The sequence below is a fragment of the Rhinopithecus roxellana genome, chromosome 5, assembly GCF_007565055.1.
Source record: "Rhinopithecus roxellana isolate Shanxi Qingling chromosome 5, ASM756505v1, whole genome shotgun sequence".
Taxonomy (NCBI): Eukaryota; Metazoa; Chordata; class Mammalia; order Primates; family Cercopithecidae; genus Rhinopithecus; species Rhinopithecus roxellana.
Window position 1 is genome coordinate 3,335,184 of NC_044553.1, and position 19,430 is coordinate 3,354,613.

Sequence of the window (19,430 nt, forward strand, 5' to 3'; positions counted from 1 at the left end):
AAATGTAAAAAACAGCCCAGCATGGTGGCTCACACCTGTAATCCCAGCTACTCGGAAGATTGAGGATTGCCTGGGCCAAGGATTTGAGGCCATAGTAAGCTATGATTGTGCTACTGCAATCTAGCCTGGGCAAGAGAGAAACCCTGTCTCAAAAAATGGAAAAAAAAAAAAAAAAAAAAAAAAACCTATAAAATAAATTTAACTTAATCACATATCTGAAGGGTTTCAATGGGAGAAAATATCCTCATGGCCTTAAGGTATTATGGAAATGATATAATGATATTATCCAGTTGAATTCATTTTTGCATAGTTGGGGTGGACAGAAGTACCTAGCTGACAATACCAATAAAAATAAGTCTTGCCTGGCTTAATTTGTACCTTTAATCATTCTGTTAAAACTACCTGGTCACTCTCACACTTCTTTGCATAGATGCTGAAAAATAAAATTTTTAATCCATACACTTTTCTAAATATTAAATTTTGGTTGTACTTACATTAAGATAGCAGCAGAGAAGAAACCAGAAAAATAAACTATGCACTTATTTTCCTTACATGAGCCACATACTTGATAAACTGATCTTCTTTTCAGATAATGTGTAGTCAATTGTTGTATCTGAAGATATTATATATATATATATATATATATATATGTATGCAATGTACTCCATCCTTAAGTACATTTGGAAAATAACTTTGAACTTACCTTAATGTTTCTACTAGAGTCTTTGGAATAATCTCAAAGGTAAGTCTTCAAATTTTGAGTATAAATTTATATTATGGAAGAAAACCAAAGGCTGTTAGAATCAAGTCACTTTGGTATAAGAAATGAATACAATCAGATAAAAACAGTTTAGTGTAAACATACACAACCATTAGAATTATTTCTCAACTATCTGTATAGCTAATATTACAGGATAGTTCTGAGAAAGGCAATACTGAAATAAAACCTAGTGATTTTGAAAGAAACATACCATCTTGTGTGTCTTCAAAATGAAGTTTTACTTTGAAGCTCTAAATTGTCTTCTACATACTAAAGCTAGTGTCCATGGAGCTATCAATAAAGATCTTTCATCATCACCAAGAGGCAGTATAGAGGGGTGCGACTTAGCTAGGACTTAAATGGCAAAAAGATTGGAAGAATTGTTATAAACAGAAGAGGAGAATTAAAGCCTAGCCAGAGAGGCAACATTCAATTACCATGCTTATGAGACTGAGAAGAGATGGACTGAATTATTACAGAAAATAAGAAACAGACCTGGACAAGTAAAACTTGTTCAGGCTACTGAGCTGAAAGTCATTATTACCCTCCTAATAAATTAAAAATTCATTTATTCATTTGTAAAATTTTTGGATAGCCTTTTTGCCTGGCCTAGATCCTCTTGTATTTCCTCTTTTATCAGTAATTACCTTATCTTTGATATTAGTTTTAGATTAATCCCTAGTCACACTGATATTTCCAGAATAATTTTGCTTTTAAAAAATCACAAAATTGTTATATTATCTCAGTACACTATTTCTATCTATCTCAACACTACAGAACATTACTCAGTAACTTGTCTAACAACAGTGAGCATATGTGTTAGAGCACTTTCCAATCTATCTTTAATTTTCTTTTTCTTTGTAAGGTTCATGAGATTTTGCTTTTGTTGAATATTCATTTTGATTAAAAGTAACTGGCATACTCTCTTCATTAGATTTCTTGAGAAAAAGCCTCAAAAATAAAACTGATCTCTGGCTTTCTCTCCTTCACCTAATTTGGTCTCGCTTTGGAAACTGAAATAGGGGAGGAACATCGGTTTATCAACAGTCCTGATTATTTTCTTTCATAATTTTTCTTTGTTTGGAAAATACAAATTATAAGGGGTGTATTAATTAGATTTGGAATTAGGTAAAAGGCAGTTATTTAACAGAATCTAACACTAACATCTGTCTTTGGTTTTTAGTGTATATTTTATACCTCTTAACAGAAATATCATGTCATTAGTTGAAGGTACAACAAATGTGCATATCCATGGTGGAGACAACACCAAAAGTAACATTCAATGCAATATATTCTCCAGTTAATTTTCAAGGAATTATACTTTGAAATATACTCACGTTACTAAAAGACTTTAATAGTGCTTTGAGATGAAACTAAAGGACAGCTTATATTAAAAATAAAATGTTATAGTTTATCAAATTAAAATTGTAGCATACAATTTTATAAGTATAAATATACTTATATAATACAGATATGAAAAACAATACTTTCTTTTAGGCAGACAATAAGCATATCCTGTATCCTGTTTTTGTTTTGTTTTGTTTTGTTTGAGACGAGTCTCGCTCTGTCACTCATGCTTGAGTGCAGTGGTGAGAACTCGGCTCACTTCAACCTCCACCTCCTGGGTTCCAGCAATTCTCCTGACTAAGCCTCCCGAGTAGCTGGGACTACAGGTGCACACCACCACGTCCAGCTAATTTTTGTATTTTTTATAGAGATGGGGTTTCACCATGTTGGCCAGGATGGTCTTAATCTCTTGACCTCACGATCCACCCACCTCAGTCTCCCAAAGCGCTAGGATTACAAGTATGAGCCACCCGCTTGCCTGCATATCCTGGTTTCTCATTTAACATATATATTTGAAAATTCAATGGAACTTTTATTCAATTAATATTCAAACAATCAGGTACTTTGTTTAGAAAGTTGTTTTAGTTGGCTGGGCGCAGTGACTCACACCTGTCAAATCCCAGCACTTTGGGAGGCCGAGGCGGGTGGATCACCTGAGGTCAGGAGTTGGAGACCAGCCTGACCAAAATGGAAAAACCTCATGTCTACTAAAAATACAAAATTAGCTGGTCATGGGGGCACATGCATGTAATCCAAGCTACTCGGGTGGCTGAAGTAGGAGAATTGCTTGAACGAGGGAGGCGGAGGTTGTGGTGAGCCGAGATCATGCCACTGCATCCCAGCCTGGCAACAAGAATGAAACTCAGTCTGAAAAAGAAAAAAAAAAAGAGAAAAAAAGAGGGAAAAAAAGAGAGTTGTTTCAGTTGTGTTTGGTAAGCTCTATACATACTGTGATTTTTAAATACCATGAATAAATTAATATATGTAATACCTTTATTTTCAATTATGCTATTCTAATGCTGCTTCAAATAAAAATGAGTCAAGTATTTAAAAAAATCGTATTACCATTCCAAAAAATGGGAATAAATTAAACAATGGATAAAATTTTTAATGTTATTAAAAGTTTATTAATGTTATTAATGTTATTAATGTTAAAAAAGTTTGAAACAAAAATATTTTTGTTTCAAAAAACTTATATTTTCAACTTCATACTCTGGTCCATAATCTGTGTGGTAACTGGCAATTGTAGAAGTTAAAAGTCATAAAGAAAAAACCTTTTGCTTTCTAAAAATTAGCAATGTGAACAAGAATTAATCAAACTATTTCATTGCTGTAACTATGTTACTCTTAACAGGATATAGAATGGTCTAAAATATCTCTAGGCTTCTGTCCCTCATTTTGTACAAATTTTAACAAGAGGCAAATTAATTAGTGAGAGTAAATAATTTGAAAAGTTTGTATAAACTTTATAATTTTATAAATTATATTGCTTCCTTTTAAACATAACATTAGCTAAGAATAAACCTCATTTAGATATTTAGACCCATAAGTGGATGGTTCCATTATTTATATTATTTAGAAATATATATATGTACTATTTCCTTTTAGGGATGGATGCCCTTCACTCATTGATGTCCTATATACAATTCATTCTGTGCTCCCTTAGTTTTTTTGAGTGGTTATTGTTTAGTTGGATGCAAGTAAAACTAAGCAAGTAAAACATGTCTTGAAAATACTGGATTTTTTTCTATCTTATTTATTATTGCCACCTCTTTTACATTATTTTATGTCTTAAAAGATAAAATTATACATAAATGTGTGTGTGCTCGTGTGTAAAATAGGCAGTTCAGAATTTACCAATGTAATAAACATCTTAAGGGAGAAATCTGTATGCAGCAAATCCTCAGCTACCCCTGAAACTTAAGTAATAAAGAAACAGGTGATATGGTTTGGATCTGTGTCCCTGCCCAAATGTCATACTGAAATGTAATCCTCAGTTTGGAAGTGAGGCCTGGTGATAGGTGATTGGATCTTGGTGTGGGATTTCTCATGAATGGGTTAAACACCATTCCCCCTTGGTACTGTCATTGCAATAGGATAGTGTGAACTCTCGTGAGATGTATTCATTTAAAAATGTGTAGCACCTCCCAGGTTACTCTCTTGCCCCTGCTCTGGCCATGTGATGTGCAAGCTCCCACTTCACCTTCTGCCATGATTGTAAGCTTCCAGAAGCCTACCCAGAAGCAGATATCAGCATCATGCTTCCTATACAGCCTGCAAAACTGTAAGCCGATTAAACCTCTTTTCTTTATAAAGTACCCAGCCTTAGGTATTTCTTTATAGCAATGCAACAATAGACTAACAAACCAGGCATGAACATTTTGTGTGTTGTATTTACACAACAAATTTACTGTTGAGTAAACTTATATTTACTCAGCAAAGTTACTGAACAGCTATAATGTAAAATATATTATGCTGGGAATACAAAATATATAAAGCATAGCTTGTTATCTGCATTGATGTACTTAATTGCTAAGGATGATACAAAATATATATATATATGTATACATATGTATGTCCACATATGTATGATATAACTTAGTTTTAATATTACATATTAATATTTCTTACATGTAGCACAGGTATCCAAGTTAAGCAAATGATAAATTATTTTCAAATTAAAAAAAAAAAATCAGGATGAACATGGTGACTCATACCTGTAGTCTCAACATTTTGGGAGGCCGAGGCAGGAAGATCACTTGAAGTCAGGTGTTAGAGACAAGCCTGAGCAACATAGCAAGACCCTGTCTCTACACCAAATTTAAAAATTAGCCAGGTATGGAGGTGCACACCTGTAGTCCCAGCTACTCGGGAAGCTGAGGTGAAAGCATCGGTTGAGCCTGATTTTACTGAGCAAAGTTGCAGTAAGCTATAATCATGCCTCTGTAGTTCAGCCTGGGCAACAGAGTGAAACCCTGTCTCTTAAAAAAATGACTATAAAAGTTAGACTGTTAATCAATTTAAAAACATTATCTGAATTCCTACACTATTAGTTTTGCAAGAATAAGCCTTAGATAGGCATGTAGGCAAGATCTGCTGGCAGAGACTATATGTCTGGAAAATGAACCTTTGATGTACTCAGGAATATTCTGGAGTTGTTACCAGTTATTTGTACCTGGAAAACAGTGACATATAAACAGGTTCTTCAGAAGAGTTGGAAATATATGGAAGGGAGGTCCTTGAAAGCCATGATTACATGCTCCTCACCTAGAGCTGGCAAGATTGCCTGCATTCAGTTGCCTTCCTGGGCAGGCCAGGGAAGTTTGCCTCTGAGAGGAAATGCTGTTGGATTATACCCCCTGCTTCAGGAAGTCACCTTGGGATGCAGATAAATTGTATCATCTTACCTGTGTTAAAATAACTAAACTTTGCCTGTGTCTATCGGTATTTTTTACTCAATTATGTTCATCCCTGTCACACTAGACAACTGTGCCACTGTTAATTGTCATTCCTATTATAGAGTTGAATTTTAAAATCTTATGCTGAATTTATTTTCTAGGGGACTAATTAAGAGGCAGGAAAAAGGAAAAAACAGGAAATTTAGTTAATCAATAAAATTCTGAAGTTAAGTATATTCTATGGAGAACGGAGATTCTGATTTCTTGAAACTTTAATTTGAAGTTCTCTAGAGCCATCTGGGTTCTGTAGCTTTTATTAGTATCAGAGCTTCTGCAGAAAGGAGTGAGCAGAGTGAAAACTAATTGCACTAATAGCTGCAGGAACATTGAAGCTTTGTGCATAACTCAAAGAAGCTCAGAATCCTGTGCTTACCAACAAGATTGAAGTGTTCCAAATTATATCAAATTCCTTTGTGGTCACTTAAGGTATCTTTTTTTTTTTTTTTTTTTTTAATGGGAAGCAGTTTCTCTCTCTTTTCTTTTTTTCAGAAACCTGTTTTCACATGATCCTCATACCCATGAACAGACTGTCATGAGTATAGAGGCCACTGAGAAAAAGGCAATATTCCATTGCTGAATGGAACCTAACATCTCTAAAACCTGCCTTATTTGGAGAAAAAACTCATAATCAATTAGAAATCAAGCCAAGTTATTTGTCATCTGTTTGCAAATATCAGCTTGCATATTTATAAGACAAATAGCATAACTGGAATCTGAGGTTCTATAGAAGAGGGGCAGGGAATGGTTAAGCAGCACCCAAAACCTTGTCTCTCACCCCACACTCATATCTCATACACAAATACATTTGTAGCTAAGCAGTTCCACGCATAATATTTTCATACTTTAATTATTCTCTAAAATACAAAATAATTCATTCTGCCAACAACTTTAAGTCTAATAGAAAAATAGACATTTTTGGACTAAATTCTATTTTCAAGTTTCTGAGTTACAAAAGAGTTAGATAAAAATGACATCGTTTATTGATGTGCATGGTTTTACCTAATTCATCTGTTTAATGAAAACTTTATGCCATATATTTAACAAATAGTATATCAACTAAAATTTGCAGTAGCACTGTTAGAAATTGAGTAGACTGTGTTTAGTTTTCCTCTCTTTCAGCAGTGTCTTTACCATTGGGCAGCCCAGTTACCAGGGCATTCTGTAAAAACCAAACAATAGTAACACTGGTGCATTTTCTTGACCCTTAAGTGTGTAGATTTAGGTGGTTTTAATGCCAAAAGCAAATGTAAAGTCCATAATATCTACATTTTTAATTAGAACTATAACCGTGATTTCAGTAAAAATATAAAAATAGTTAAAAATGTATCTTATTCAATTCTCAGAGTAAAACAACTACCTGCTAAGATTAAATAAGGCAAAAATTCAGCATCTAAGACTTTCCTGAATTATCACTATATTACTAGATAATTATGTAATTCACTATTACAACTTCAGGTATGCAAATATAACATTTCAATGATTAGATCTCCATAATTTAAGCAAAGAGATGCTTGAAATAGGTAGATAATTTGGGAAAAGGACATACAATTGCCTGAAGTAAAAACATGGACTGTGAAAACAAACATATATTACAACCTGAATTAGCAATTACTTCCAGTTTCCACTTTGCTTATTGCACATGGACAGTTTCTCACCATTAGGTTTGTTGATTCTTTGGCATTAACCAACCAGATAACACCATCATAATTATCATACACACACACACACACACACACACACACACACACACACACACACATTAACCGACCAGATAACACCATCATAATTATCATACACACACATACACACACACACACACATTAACCAACCAGATAACACCATCATAATTATACACACACACACACACACACACACACAAAACCCACACAACTCTATTAGTGTGTATAAACTAATGCAAAAAGCAGATTTAGGGTAGATTATAGTTTAAATTGGGTATCATTAATGTAGAAATAGTTCATTCAATCCCATTACAAAAATCACCTCATATTACTAGCAGAATAATGGTAACAATTCTTCCCTTGTCCCCACATGGAAATGCATAAAAGGGAATTTACTTACACTGAACGATGAGCTGCACCAAGGCTTCCCTTGGTTTCACGTTAAATCCATTGTATTGGCTGGTCTGACATCTGTACATTCCTGACATTTCCCTAGACACATTCACAATCCTCAGTGTTCCATCATAACTCTCCATTTGCATTGATCCATCAGGCATTGCAACTTCTTTATCCGCTCTAGACCAAAGGATGATTGGTTTAGGTTTGCCAGTTACTTGACATTGCAGTTCTATTGTGTCTCCTTCTCTGGTGACCAATGGTGATTTTTCCTGTGGAACAGTCAGATTGGGTGGAACTTGAAATGGGAAAAAGAAAATTTTTCAAGGTTAGTATAAACTGGTAAAGCATATTCAGATACAGAAAATCATAAGGAAATAATTTCTGCTGGTGGAAGAAATGTGACAATTCGGATGCTCAAAAACCTTGGGAATAAATGGAATATACTCTCACTTAAAATCATTCTTAATTGTTTTCACTGTATATTTTAAAATGAGGACTTCAAACATTAGCAAAATAAATAAGGCATTCAATTGAAAAACGAATGGTCAACATAAAAATAATCTTCTCAATGACCTGTAATAATTAGCCATTAACTGGGGCTTTAACATTTGCATTTCATAGAAGAGTAGCATTCAGCTATGTAGACTTAGCAGTCACAATAAGTGCAAGTAGTCAGAAAGGGAAAAAGAGAAACCTCTGATCTAAAATCATAAGGTTTGACTGGTTTAAAACTTGCCAAATTGCTAAGATTTAAGATTTGTTTTTTTCCCTAGTGGGAGTGAAATCAAGCAATTTGACAATCCATTCTATTTTCCATTTTTGTACTTTTAATTTTTTGTGATATTTGAATTTCTTATTATTTAACTTCATAATATTTTGATGTCATTGTAAATAGTTTGCCATAATGTTGCCAGTATTTCTACAAAGTTAATTTTTTTTTTTTTTTTTTTTTTTTTTTTTTTTTTTTTTTTTTGAGGCAGAGTCTCACTCTGTCGCCGGGGCTGGAGTGCAGTGGCCGGATCTCAGCTCACTGCAAGCTCCGCCTCCCGGGTTTACGCCATTCTCCTGCCTCAGCCTCCCGAGTAGCTGGGACTACAGGCGCCCGCCACTTCGCCCGGCTAGTTTTTTTGTATTTTTAGTAGAGACGGGGTTTCACCGTGTTAGCCAGGATGTTCTCGATCTCCTGACCTCGTGATCCGCCCGTCTCGGCCTCCCAAAGTGCTGGGATTACAGGCTTGAGCCACCGCGCCCGGCCTACAAAGTTAATTTTAATTAAATCTTCAAAATATATTTCAATGAATATAAGAATTATAATTTTTCTCAAGTAAAGCCAGTTTCTGATTTACAGAGGATATTTATGAAAAGTTAGATTGATTTTACTGTAACTTACTTTATTGTGCTGAAAAAATTTAATGTGATATGAGGGAAGTACTATACAATGATCTTTCTTACAAACATTATCACTAGTTCCACTGGAAGATTCTTATTTCTTATACAATTGTATATGAATTCAAATGCATTTGTGCAGTAGAACATCTATCAAAAAAGGGCAAGCTAAATAGAATGCTATACAAATACAAATAACCAGAAACATGAATAATTCTATCCTTCTGATAAATGTTATCTGTTCCCTTTGGAAGTAGTACTGCACATGAATGAAAAGTGAAAGGTTTTATTCTTCCTTTTAGTTTGATTATGCCCCAGTGTCCAGGTACAAAACCAAACATAGTTATGTTTAAAATTATTTTTCAACTAATTTAGAAATGTTGTTGCCCTCATTATAGAGACAAATTAATTCAAGTTCAAAGTGATATGAGAACTATCCTCCTATTCAAATATCTTCAATTCACTTTTTTATTTAATTCCTTCACTTACTTATTGTTTAAAAAACAAATTACATAATGCATAACAGCTTCGAATTTAAACAATATGAAATATTAACCACCATCATTTTGAAGTAGATATATACATCCTAGAAATTGACATTAACAAAATACATGTTTAAAATGGCTTCATTTTATAAACCCAAATGGCTAAATAATTTGTTCCAGTATATGGAAACAATTAAATAATTTTGGCAAAGTATTTGTTCTTTTCAAAGTGAATGATGTAATTAAAATCTAAGCAGCATACTGTTAACAATGCGACTGGAATGGAACTATGATACTTACTCACCCTCCATGAGAAAGTGTGCAGAATAACCTCAGCATTTAACATTTATCATCCCCCTACTATGTGACAGGCACAATTAAGGATTTTATGTTTTCATTTAAACCCCCTTGATAATATTAAGGACCAAATATTTAATATTAAAATAAACAATTGAGAACATTGAGAATAAGAGATAATAAATCCTTCGATTTGAACAGAATACAAACAAAAACTAATTTATAGCAGGTAGCTAATGTAGAGATATGAATACTGAAGCAGGCTCAATAAACAATGGTATCTGGAATTAATAACTTTTGAGTGTTAGCAATAGACTCCTCTCTTCATGCTCATGACAAATTGGACAAAATCCCTGCCTGTCATTTGGTCACTGTTTCAAATATGAAAGAGTCAAGATGAATGTGAGGGAGTATACAATAAGTATTTTGCAAATTATCTTATCTATCTTTTATCATCTTATTTATTTAGTCATTTATTATTGCTATCACAGTGGATAAGGCCAACGTCTATATTTCTTAAATAACTACATAGATCAATTATCTATATCTGAATATTTTTCATATGTCAAAACTGCTTATAAGATATACCAACCCCAAAATAAATATCCAAATTTAGATAAATCTGTGTAAAATAAATGAAAAAATGTATAACTTTAAAGACTAATGGAGTGTTATTACTTGAAATATACAATCCATTTCTGTTCCAAAAACAAGCTACATGACCTTGGCCAACCAAAAACGCTGTCTGTATTAATTTTACTTTTGCTGGTTGTTGTTGTTTTGAGATAGTCTCGCTCTGTTTTCCAGGCTGGGGTGCAGTGGCGCAATCTCCACACAGTGCAACCTCCATGTCCCGGGTTCAAGTGATTGTTCTGCCTCAGCCTCCTGAGTAGCTGGGATTACAGGTGTGCAACACCACACCCAGCTAATTTTTTCATATGTTTAGTAGAGACAGGGTTTCACCATGTTGACCAGGCTGGTCTCAAACTCCCGATCTTAGGTGATCCACCCTCCTCAGTCTCCCAAAGTGCTGGGATTACAGGCGTGAACCACCGTGCTCGACCTTACCATTTTTGAAACTAAGAATTTGTACTTTATTAGTCTCAATGTTATTGATGTTCTGATTACAAGAATGAATAGTAAAAAGTTAAAATGAGAAGTGGTGTCAAAAGATAGTGCTTACTTCTTAACTTAATAAAATGGATTATTTAAACAACTTATTACATTAGACCATTCAAATCACAATAGATTCTTGACTGGATATAATTTTTTAAAATGTTATCATGCTAAATAGTTCAAATATCCCTTTTAAAATTTGTTTATGCTTTTCATGTATTTAGATAAACTTTCCTCTCTGCCGAATTAAAGTTACAGAAATATAAACCTCAATTTTAATCTCAATAACACAAAAATTGATTTTTAGATAAATTAGCCCAGGTTTTACAAAATAGCAAAATCTAGCTAAAAGATTATTTAATATCCATCTCTTCCTAGGCCAGATGCGGTGGCTCACGCCTATAATTCCAGTACTTTGGGCGGCCGAGGAGGGCACATCACAAGGTCAGGAGATCAAGACCATCCTGGCCAACACGGTAAACCCCGTCTCTACTAAAAATACAAAAAAAAAAAAAAAAATTAGCCGGTCATGGCAGTGTGCACCTGGAGTCCCAGCTACTCTGGAGGCTCAGGGGCTCAGGCAGGAGAATTGCTTGAACTCAGGAGGTTGAGGCTGCAGTGAACCAAGATCGCACCACTGCACTCCAGCCTCTGTGACAGAGGGAGACTCCATCTCAAAAAATAAAAAATAAATAAATAGATTTTAAATCTAGAAGTCAGGGTTAACCTTTCCCTACAACTCTCCTGGCCAAAAAAACTATAATTTCTCAAAGCTGTTATATGCTTCTCTATCCCTCTGTCCCCACTAAATTTTCTATCCCTTAGAATTACTCAACTCTCTTAATTGTTCCTGTAATTTTTTCTGTTGAGAGATCTCATTTGTTCTCATAGATTTCTCTCTATGTGTTGATAATAACAAATTATAACTTTATTCCAATGGCTCATAATTGCAGCCTGTCTTTATATTCCAAAAGTCTTTCAAACCTAAACACTATTTTATTTCTTGACTTAGTTACTAGTTAATTTCAACAGATTCCATCTGTTAATTGAAAACCATACAATATTATGTTTCACCATTTCCTCTTGTTCACCACTTCAAAACAGCCATCAAATCTTGTTGTTTCTTTATTTAAAACTATGTCTCATATCTGCCTGTTTCTTTTCATGGCCATAGGCAGTTTTCTCAGTAGAAGTCATCATTTTATCTTCTTGTGACAGCATCCTAAGTGGTCTCTCTGTCACTAGCCCCATTCTTCCAGGCTTCCTGCTGCCCTGTCTAAGCTTTATCATCATAAATAGTTTTGTTCATGTCACTATGAAGACTACAAACCTAGATGAGAGTGCTTGTCACAACACTGGTTTAGTTTAAAAAATAACCTGAAAACAGCTTAACGGAGTTGTTAAATAAATCATAAAACAGTTGAAAAATAGAATATGACACAGTCTTTTTAAATGATGATGCAATAGACCTGTATTTATTGATAAGGCATTTATATTAAGTGGGAAAAGCATGTTAGCAAGTAGTATAAATAGCTATAACCACTATTATTCAGTGTGTAAAACATGTCACTGTGCAGTATAAACAGTTATATCTAATTTTTGTATATTAAATAACTAGATATTAGCTGCTCTTGGCTCACACACACACACACACACACACACAGAAGTAACTATGCGAGATGATGAATATGTTAACTTACTTCACTATAGTAACCATTTTACTATCCATATGTATCCTATAATATGTTGCAATCCTCAAATATATACAATATATATATATTTTTAATTTCAATGAGTGTTAACAGGAAGCTTCTTGAAGGGTAGGCTACACATACATGCTCTGTTTTTATATTGTTATCATCTAGCACACCATCTCTCACATACAGAAATAGAGTACAAAATTTTACACCGAATATGTACATTAAGTAGCAAGGTAATTGGGCACCAATTCAGGGAAGAGGAGACTTACATAGGGAAAAGTCTAGAGGAAAATAAATCCTAGAAAGAACTATACCGAAACACTAAGAGTGGTTCTCTCTGAGTGTGGGATTACTGATACATTTTATTTTCTTTATTTCCCTCTTTCTTTTACTGTTTAAATAATATATATAGTACATATTAACATATTACAGGGCCAAAGAAGCTCAGAAAATTTTAAAATGTTAATTCAATCTATTTCCCAAAACTCATTCAATGAAAACTTCACATTTTAGTAACACAAATGTTTCACTCTGAAAATGATACTCTGAAAACATAGACTGAGAAATGCTTTTCTAAAATCACTAACTCCTGTTAACACTCCTTTACTGAAGTTTCACCGACTAGTTAACCTCTGAGCCCTTGAACGAGCAGTTCTTTTCCATGGTCAGAGCGTCTGACTCTTGCTGTCTTCTAGCACCCTCTGTCTGCCCCATGTGTTGAAACTCAGTTCAAATCTTATTCCTTTTGTAACCTCAGGCTGACCTGGTTACTTATTCTTCCTGACTACATACTACATCGTATGTTTTACCCATTTAACTTGTCCTTGTGACTTTGTCCTGTATTTTCTTCTATGTTTATATCCCTGACTAGGCAGCTCCTTAAAGGCACAGAGCCTTAAGCTGTCTCTAAAGTCTAGTGTCTTGCTTTCCTGCTTGGCACAGATAAGAAAGTTGTGAAATAATTGAGAAAGAAAGAAAGGCAGAGCAGAAGAAGATGGTAGGAACACAGGAAAATAAAAAGCTATCAAATAATAGATAATAGAGATAAACATAATCGATATGAATCGTGTGTTTTGGAACAAATGTGATAAATAATAACAAAATATAGTAATTCTACAATTAGTAGCTCATACAAGTAGCATAATCTTATGCAAAATACATTGTTAGAATATATTTCTGATGCAGATCTGGAGATCTGTGGGTGTGTGAAAAAGTTAAAGAAGTCAAGAAAAGATTCTTCCAGTTTTCTTTTTTCTTTCATTTAAATATTTGAATAGATAAGTTATGAATTATTTAAAAAAAAACAGAGGAGAGAGGCAATTTGAAGACATGAAATTTAATTTTATCATTTGGTTTTTAGGTCTTAAATCAAATTATTTTAAAAAAATTGTCTCATAATGAAAACATATCAAATTTAGCATAAATATCTGAAATGTCTATACCATGTAAGATCCATATTTATGCAATGTACTTGCTAGAAAAATTCACTCCTCCTCTACTCCCTCCTTGGCGACTGATCATGCACCCCTTACCATCTCATTAAAACCTAATCACCCTCACCCCACTCAACGCCAATATCCTATCCCGCCGCATGCTTTAAAAGGATTAAAGCCTGTTATCACTCGCCTGCTACATCATGGCCTTTTAAAGCCTGTAAACTCCCCTTACAATTCCCCTATTTTACCTGTCCTAAAACCAGACAAGGCTTACAGGTTAGTTCAAGATCTGCACCTTATCAACCAAATTGTCTTGCCTATCCACCCTGTAGTGCCAAACCCATATACTCTCCCATCCTCAATACCTTCCTCCACAACCCATTATTCTGTTCTGGATCTCAAACATACTTTCTTTACTATTCCTTTACACGCCTCGTCCCAGCCTCTCTTTGCTTTCACCTGGACTGACCCTGACACCCATCAGTCCCAGCAGCTTACCTGGGCTGTGCTGCCACAAGGTTTCAGGGATAGCCCTCATTACTTCAGTCAAGCTCTTTCCCATGGTTTACTTTCTTTCCGCCCCTCCACTTCTCACCTTATTCAATATATTGGCTTCTTTGTAGCCCCTCCTTTGAATCTTCTCAACAAGACACACTTCTGCTCCTTCAGCATTTATTCTCCAAAGGATATCGGGTATACCCCTCCAAAGCTCAAATTTCTTCACCATCTGTTACCTACCTCGGCATAGTTCATCATAAAAACACACGTGCTCTCCCTGCCGATCGTGTCAGATTGATCTCCCAAATCCCAACCCCTTCACAAAACAACAACTCCTTTCCTTCCTGGGCATGGTTAGTGCAGTCAGAATTCTTTTTTTTTTCTTTTTTGAGACGGAGTCTTGCTCTGTCACGCAGGCTGGAGTGCTGTGGCCGGATCTCAGCTCACTGCAAGCTCCGCCTCCCGGGTTCTCGCCATTCTCCTGCCTCAGCCTCCCGGGTAGCTGGGAATACAGGCGCCACCACCTCGCCCAGCTAGTTTTTTGTAGGTTTTTTTTTTTTTTTTTAGCAGAGACGGGGTTTCACCGTGTTAGCCAGGATGGTCTCGATCTCCTGACCTCGTGATCCACCCGTCTCGGCCTCCCAAAGTGCTGGGATTACAGGCTTGAGCCACCGTGCCCGGCCACAGTCAGAATTCTTATACAAGAGCCAGGATCGCGTCCTGTAACCTTTATGTCCAAACTACGTTACTGTTTTAGCCTAGCCCTCATGTCTGTGCGCAGCAGCTGCCACTGCTTTAATACTGTTAGAGGCCCTAAAAATCACAAACTATGCTCAACTCTCTAGAGTTCTCATAACTTCCAAAATCTATTTTCTTCCCCCAACCATCGCTCAAGACAACGCTTATGCTGATAAGGTAGCTTAAAAAGTAGCCATCAAAAGGCATCAGATACCATCACTCAGGACAATGCTTATGCTGATAAGTTAGCTAAAAAAGCAGCTAGCTTCCAACTTCTATTCCTCAAGGCAGTTCTCCTCCTTCACATGGGCCACTCCCACCTACTCCCCTGCTGAAACTTCCACCTATCAATCTCTTCCCACACAAGGCAAATGGTTCTTAGATCAAGGAAAATATCTCCTTCCAGCTCACAGGCCCATTCTATTCTGTCCTCATTTCAGAACCTCTTCCATGTAGGTTACAAGCCGTTAGCCCGTCTCTTAGAACCTCTCATTTCTTTTCCATCATGGAAATCTATCATAAAGGAGATCACTTCTCAGTGTTCCATCTGCTATTCTACTGCCCCTCAGGGATTGTTCAGGCCCCCTCCCTTTCCTACACATCAAGCACGAGGATGTGCCCCTGCCCAGGACTGGCAAATTGACTTTACTCACATGCCCCGAGTCAGAAAACTAAAATATCTCTTAGTCTGGGTAGACACTTTCACTGGATGGGTAGAGGCCTTTCCCACAGGGTCTGAGAAGGCCACTGCGGTCATTTCAGACATAATTCCTCAGTTTGGCCTTCCTACCTCTATACAGTCTGATAACATACCAGCTTTTAATAGTCAAATCACCAAGCAGTTTCTCAGGCTCTTAGTATTCAGTGAAACCTTTATATCCTTTACCGTCCTCAGTCTTCAGGAAAGGTAGAACAGACTAATAGTCTTTTAAAAACACACCTCACCAAGTTCAGTCACCAACCTAAAAAGGACTAGACAATACTTTTACCACTTTCCTTTCTCAGAATTCAGGCCTGTCCTCGGAATGCTACAGGTTCCAGCCCATGTGAGCTCCTGTGTGGACACTCCTTTTTATTAGGTCCCATCTCATTCCAGACACCAGATCAACTTGGACTGCACCCCAAAAAACTTTCATCCCTACTGCCTTCTGTCTAGTCATACTCCTATTCACCATTCTCAGCTACTCATAAATGCCCTGCTCGTGTTTACACTGCCAGTTTACACTGTTTCTCCAAGCCATCACAGCTGATATCTCCTAGTGCTATCCCAAACCGCCACTCTAAATTCCCTCTTAAAGTAAATAAATAGTCTTTGCTGGCAAGGCTATGCTGAACCTAATTAGATGTCCTAGGTCCTCCCAATTCTTAGTCCTTCAATACCTGTTTTTTCTTCCTCTCTTACCTTGTGTCTTCCATTTAGTTTTTCAATTCATACAAAACCGCATCCAGGCCATCACCAATCATTCAATATGACAAACGTCTCTTCTAACGACCCCACAATATCACCCCTTACCACAAAATCTTCCTTCAGCTTAGTCTCTCCCACTCTAGGTTCCCACGCCACCCCTAATCCCGCTTGAAGCAGCCCTGAGAAACATTGCCCATTCTCTCTCCATACCACCCTCCAAAAATTTTCACTGCCCCAACACTTCAACACTATTTTGTTTTATTTTTCTTATTAATATAAGAAGGCAGGAATGTCAGGCCTCTGAGCCCAAGCCAATCTATCGCATCCCCTGTGACTTGCACGTATATACACCCAGATGGCCTGAAGTAACTGAAGAATTACAAAAGAAGTGCAGATGCCCTGCCTCGCCTTAACTGATGACATTCCACCACAAAAGAAGTGAAAATGGCTGGTCCTTGCCTTAAGCGATGATGTCTTGTGAAATTCCTTTTCCTGGCTTATCCTGGCTCAAAAAGCTCCCCCACTGAGCACCTTGTGATCCCCACTCCTGCCCACCAGAGAACAACCCCCCTTTGACTGTGATTTTCCTTTACCTACCCAAATCCTATAAAATGGCCCCACCCTTATCTCCCTTGGCTGACTCTTTTCGGACTCAGCCCGCCTGTACCCAGGTGAAATAAACAGCCATGTTGCGCACACACACACACACACACACACACACACACACACACACAAAAGAAAAATTCACTCCTAAAAAATGCAGATACATTCTCTAACATACAGTCTATACACAGCCCTTGATATTTTTTTGTCTGTAATGCTACTGTAGGAGATGTTATAATCAGAGACTGGAAAAACATGATATGACACCAAAGTTTCTCATTCCAAACATAAATAAATAGACAAACGACTAGAACAAATTGCTTTTCCGTCAACTTTTCCACTGATCACCGACTGTAAAATAAAGCAAATATAGAAAAAGAAAATATTTTCATTTCTTCATTGGGAAGGCAGCTGAGAAAATTTAATCTTTATTCTTTACTTAGAAAATGGCTTTAAAAGAATGCAGAAGTTTAGTTCATTTGAACTAGGTGGAAAAATATCATGCCGTCTGAAACAAAGACATCTGAATGTGCTTTTTATGGAATTATTGGTTTAAATAGATGACCGTAGTGTATTTTAATAGTAAATATTGAAACACAAGCTATATTTCTTTCAATATAAGAATCATAAGAAGCTCAGTAATAAATAGAATTTTCCTCCAAAAGACAATCAGACTCATATTTCCAAGAATCCTAAAATAAGCATGGCACTAATTCAACTATACCTGAATTTTGGAGGGAAGTACCTTATAAAAGATATGTATGTTCTCAAGTAGAGTGTATAGTCTACATTTAACATATAAATAAATAAAACTTCAGAGATACTGTGTTTATGAAAGTTACCCTTAGAGACCAGAATTCAATAATTCTCATCCTGACCAGATATAAACAAATGTAAAAAAGTATGACTAAAGTAAGTAGTAAATGTGTCGATGCAAATAATCCAAATGAACCAAATCTGTGTTGTGTGTGTGTGTGTGTGTATGTACGCGTGTGCACACAGGTGTGTTTCTTCAAAACAAGAGATGGGTTAAAAAAATTTCTGTAGACTTGATGAGTTTCATCTTTGGTGATCTGATTGAGACTCCAAGGTAAGCAACATCTTTATTTCAGAGCACAGTTTTAAAGGAAAGATATTCTGTCACACTTGAGTGCTGTTTCAGTGTTTGTGTCAGCAGTCCTCCATCTCTTCTTTGCTAGCACATTTACAGATTGGCTTCATAAGCATGAGACATGCACATGAATATACTCAGATTCTGAAGTTTTGAGAAGTCACAAAGTAGTTTTACATAGAAGCCAAGAACTAAATAATTTGCGTTTGCAACAACTGTCAATGGCACATCAGTAATGATAGCTCACAATAGGATAAGTAAGATAAGCCTCTGGTTAAGTGAAATTGTCAGTATGTTTGTGGTAACTCCACTCATTTCTCTTCCATTCAAGAAAGTACATTCAGTGTAAGTGAGAATAATGTCATGACTGTAATCTGTATTTTAAAACCTCCACACATTAATATTTGAAATATTATAATTACCATATACCTCACAGCTTATATGAACACACCACTAAGATTTGGAAGAATTGCCTTAAAATACAATATAAGAACACAGTGGCCACTGGAAAATATTCATATAATGATACGAGGCAAATTTGAGAATTTCATTCAATTTAAAAATAATTCCATTCCAAGTCTGAATAATACCTTTTAAACTAATATGCTTGACCCATTTCCAGTATGATTATAACTGCGTGTCAATTTTTAAAACACAGTAATGTGCGTTTCAGAGATGTTCAGGGTGACAAAAAAAATCCAACATGCTAGACATTCCTCATTTATTAATGGACCTGCTGATATTTGCTTCCTTTTAGAGATCATGATTGGCAACAAAGAGTTTGATGGAAGATGGCTAAACTACAACTCATTTCTTATTAAAGGAATAAAAGTTGCTATTGGATACTTACTAGAAAAAATTCTTAGTATATAAAAATGTGAAGTTAACATGGTGAGTTACATAATATGCAGCACCTAAATTTTTTGTGTGTGGTGGTTGTTTGAAAATATGCAGAACTTGCCTGAGCCATAGGTTAATATAATAATATTATATTGTTACACATCCTTCT

The 19,430-nt window shown here is 35.8% G+C and overlaps 1 protein-coding gene across 2 annotated transcripts in view; it reads right to left on the reverse strand.

Annotated features, from left to right (window-relative positions):
* MDGA2 (MAM domain containing glycosylphosphatidylinositol anchor 2) overlaps positions 1-19,430 on the reverse strand; it is an 854,319-nt gene that overhangs the window by 194,341 nt on the left and 640,548 nt on the right. For both annotated transcript variants that reach the window (XM_010375832.2, XM_010375833.2), the window contains exon 8: positions 7,645-7,938. In XM_010375832.2, the coding sequence (XP_010374134.1) occupies positions 7,645-7,938 (294 nt within the window). The remainder of the gene's footprint in view (positions 1-7,644; positions 7,939-19,430) is intronic.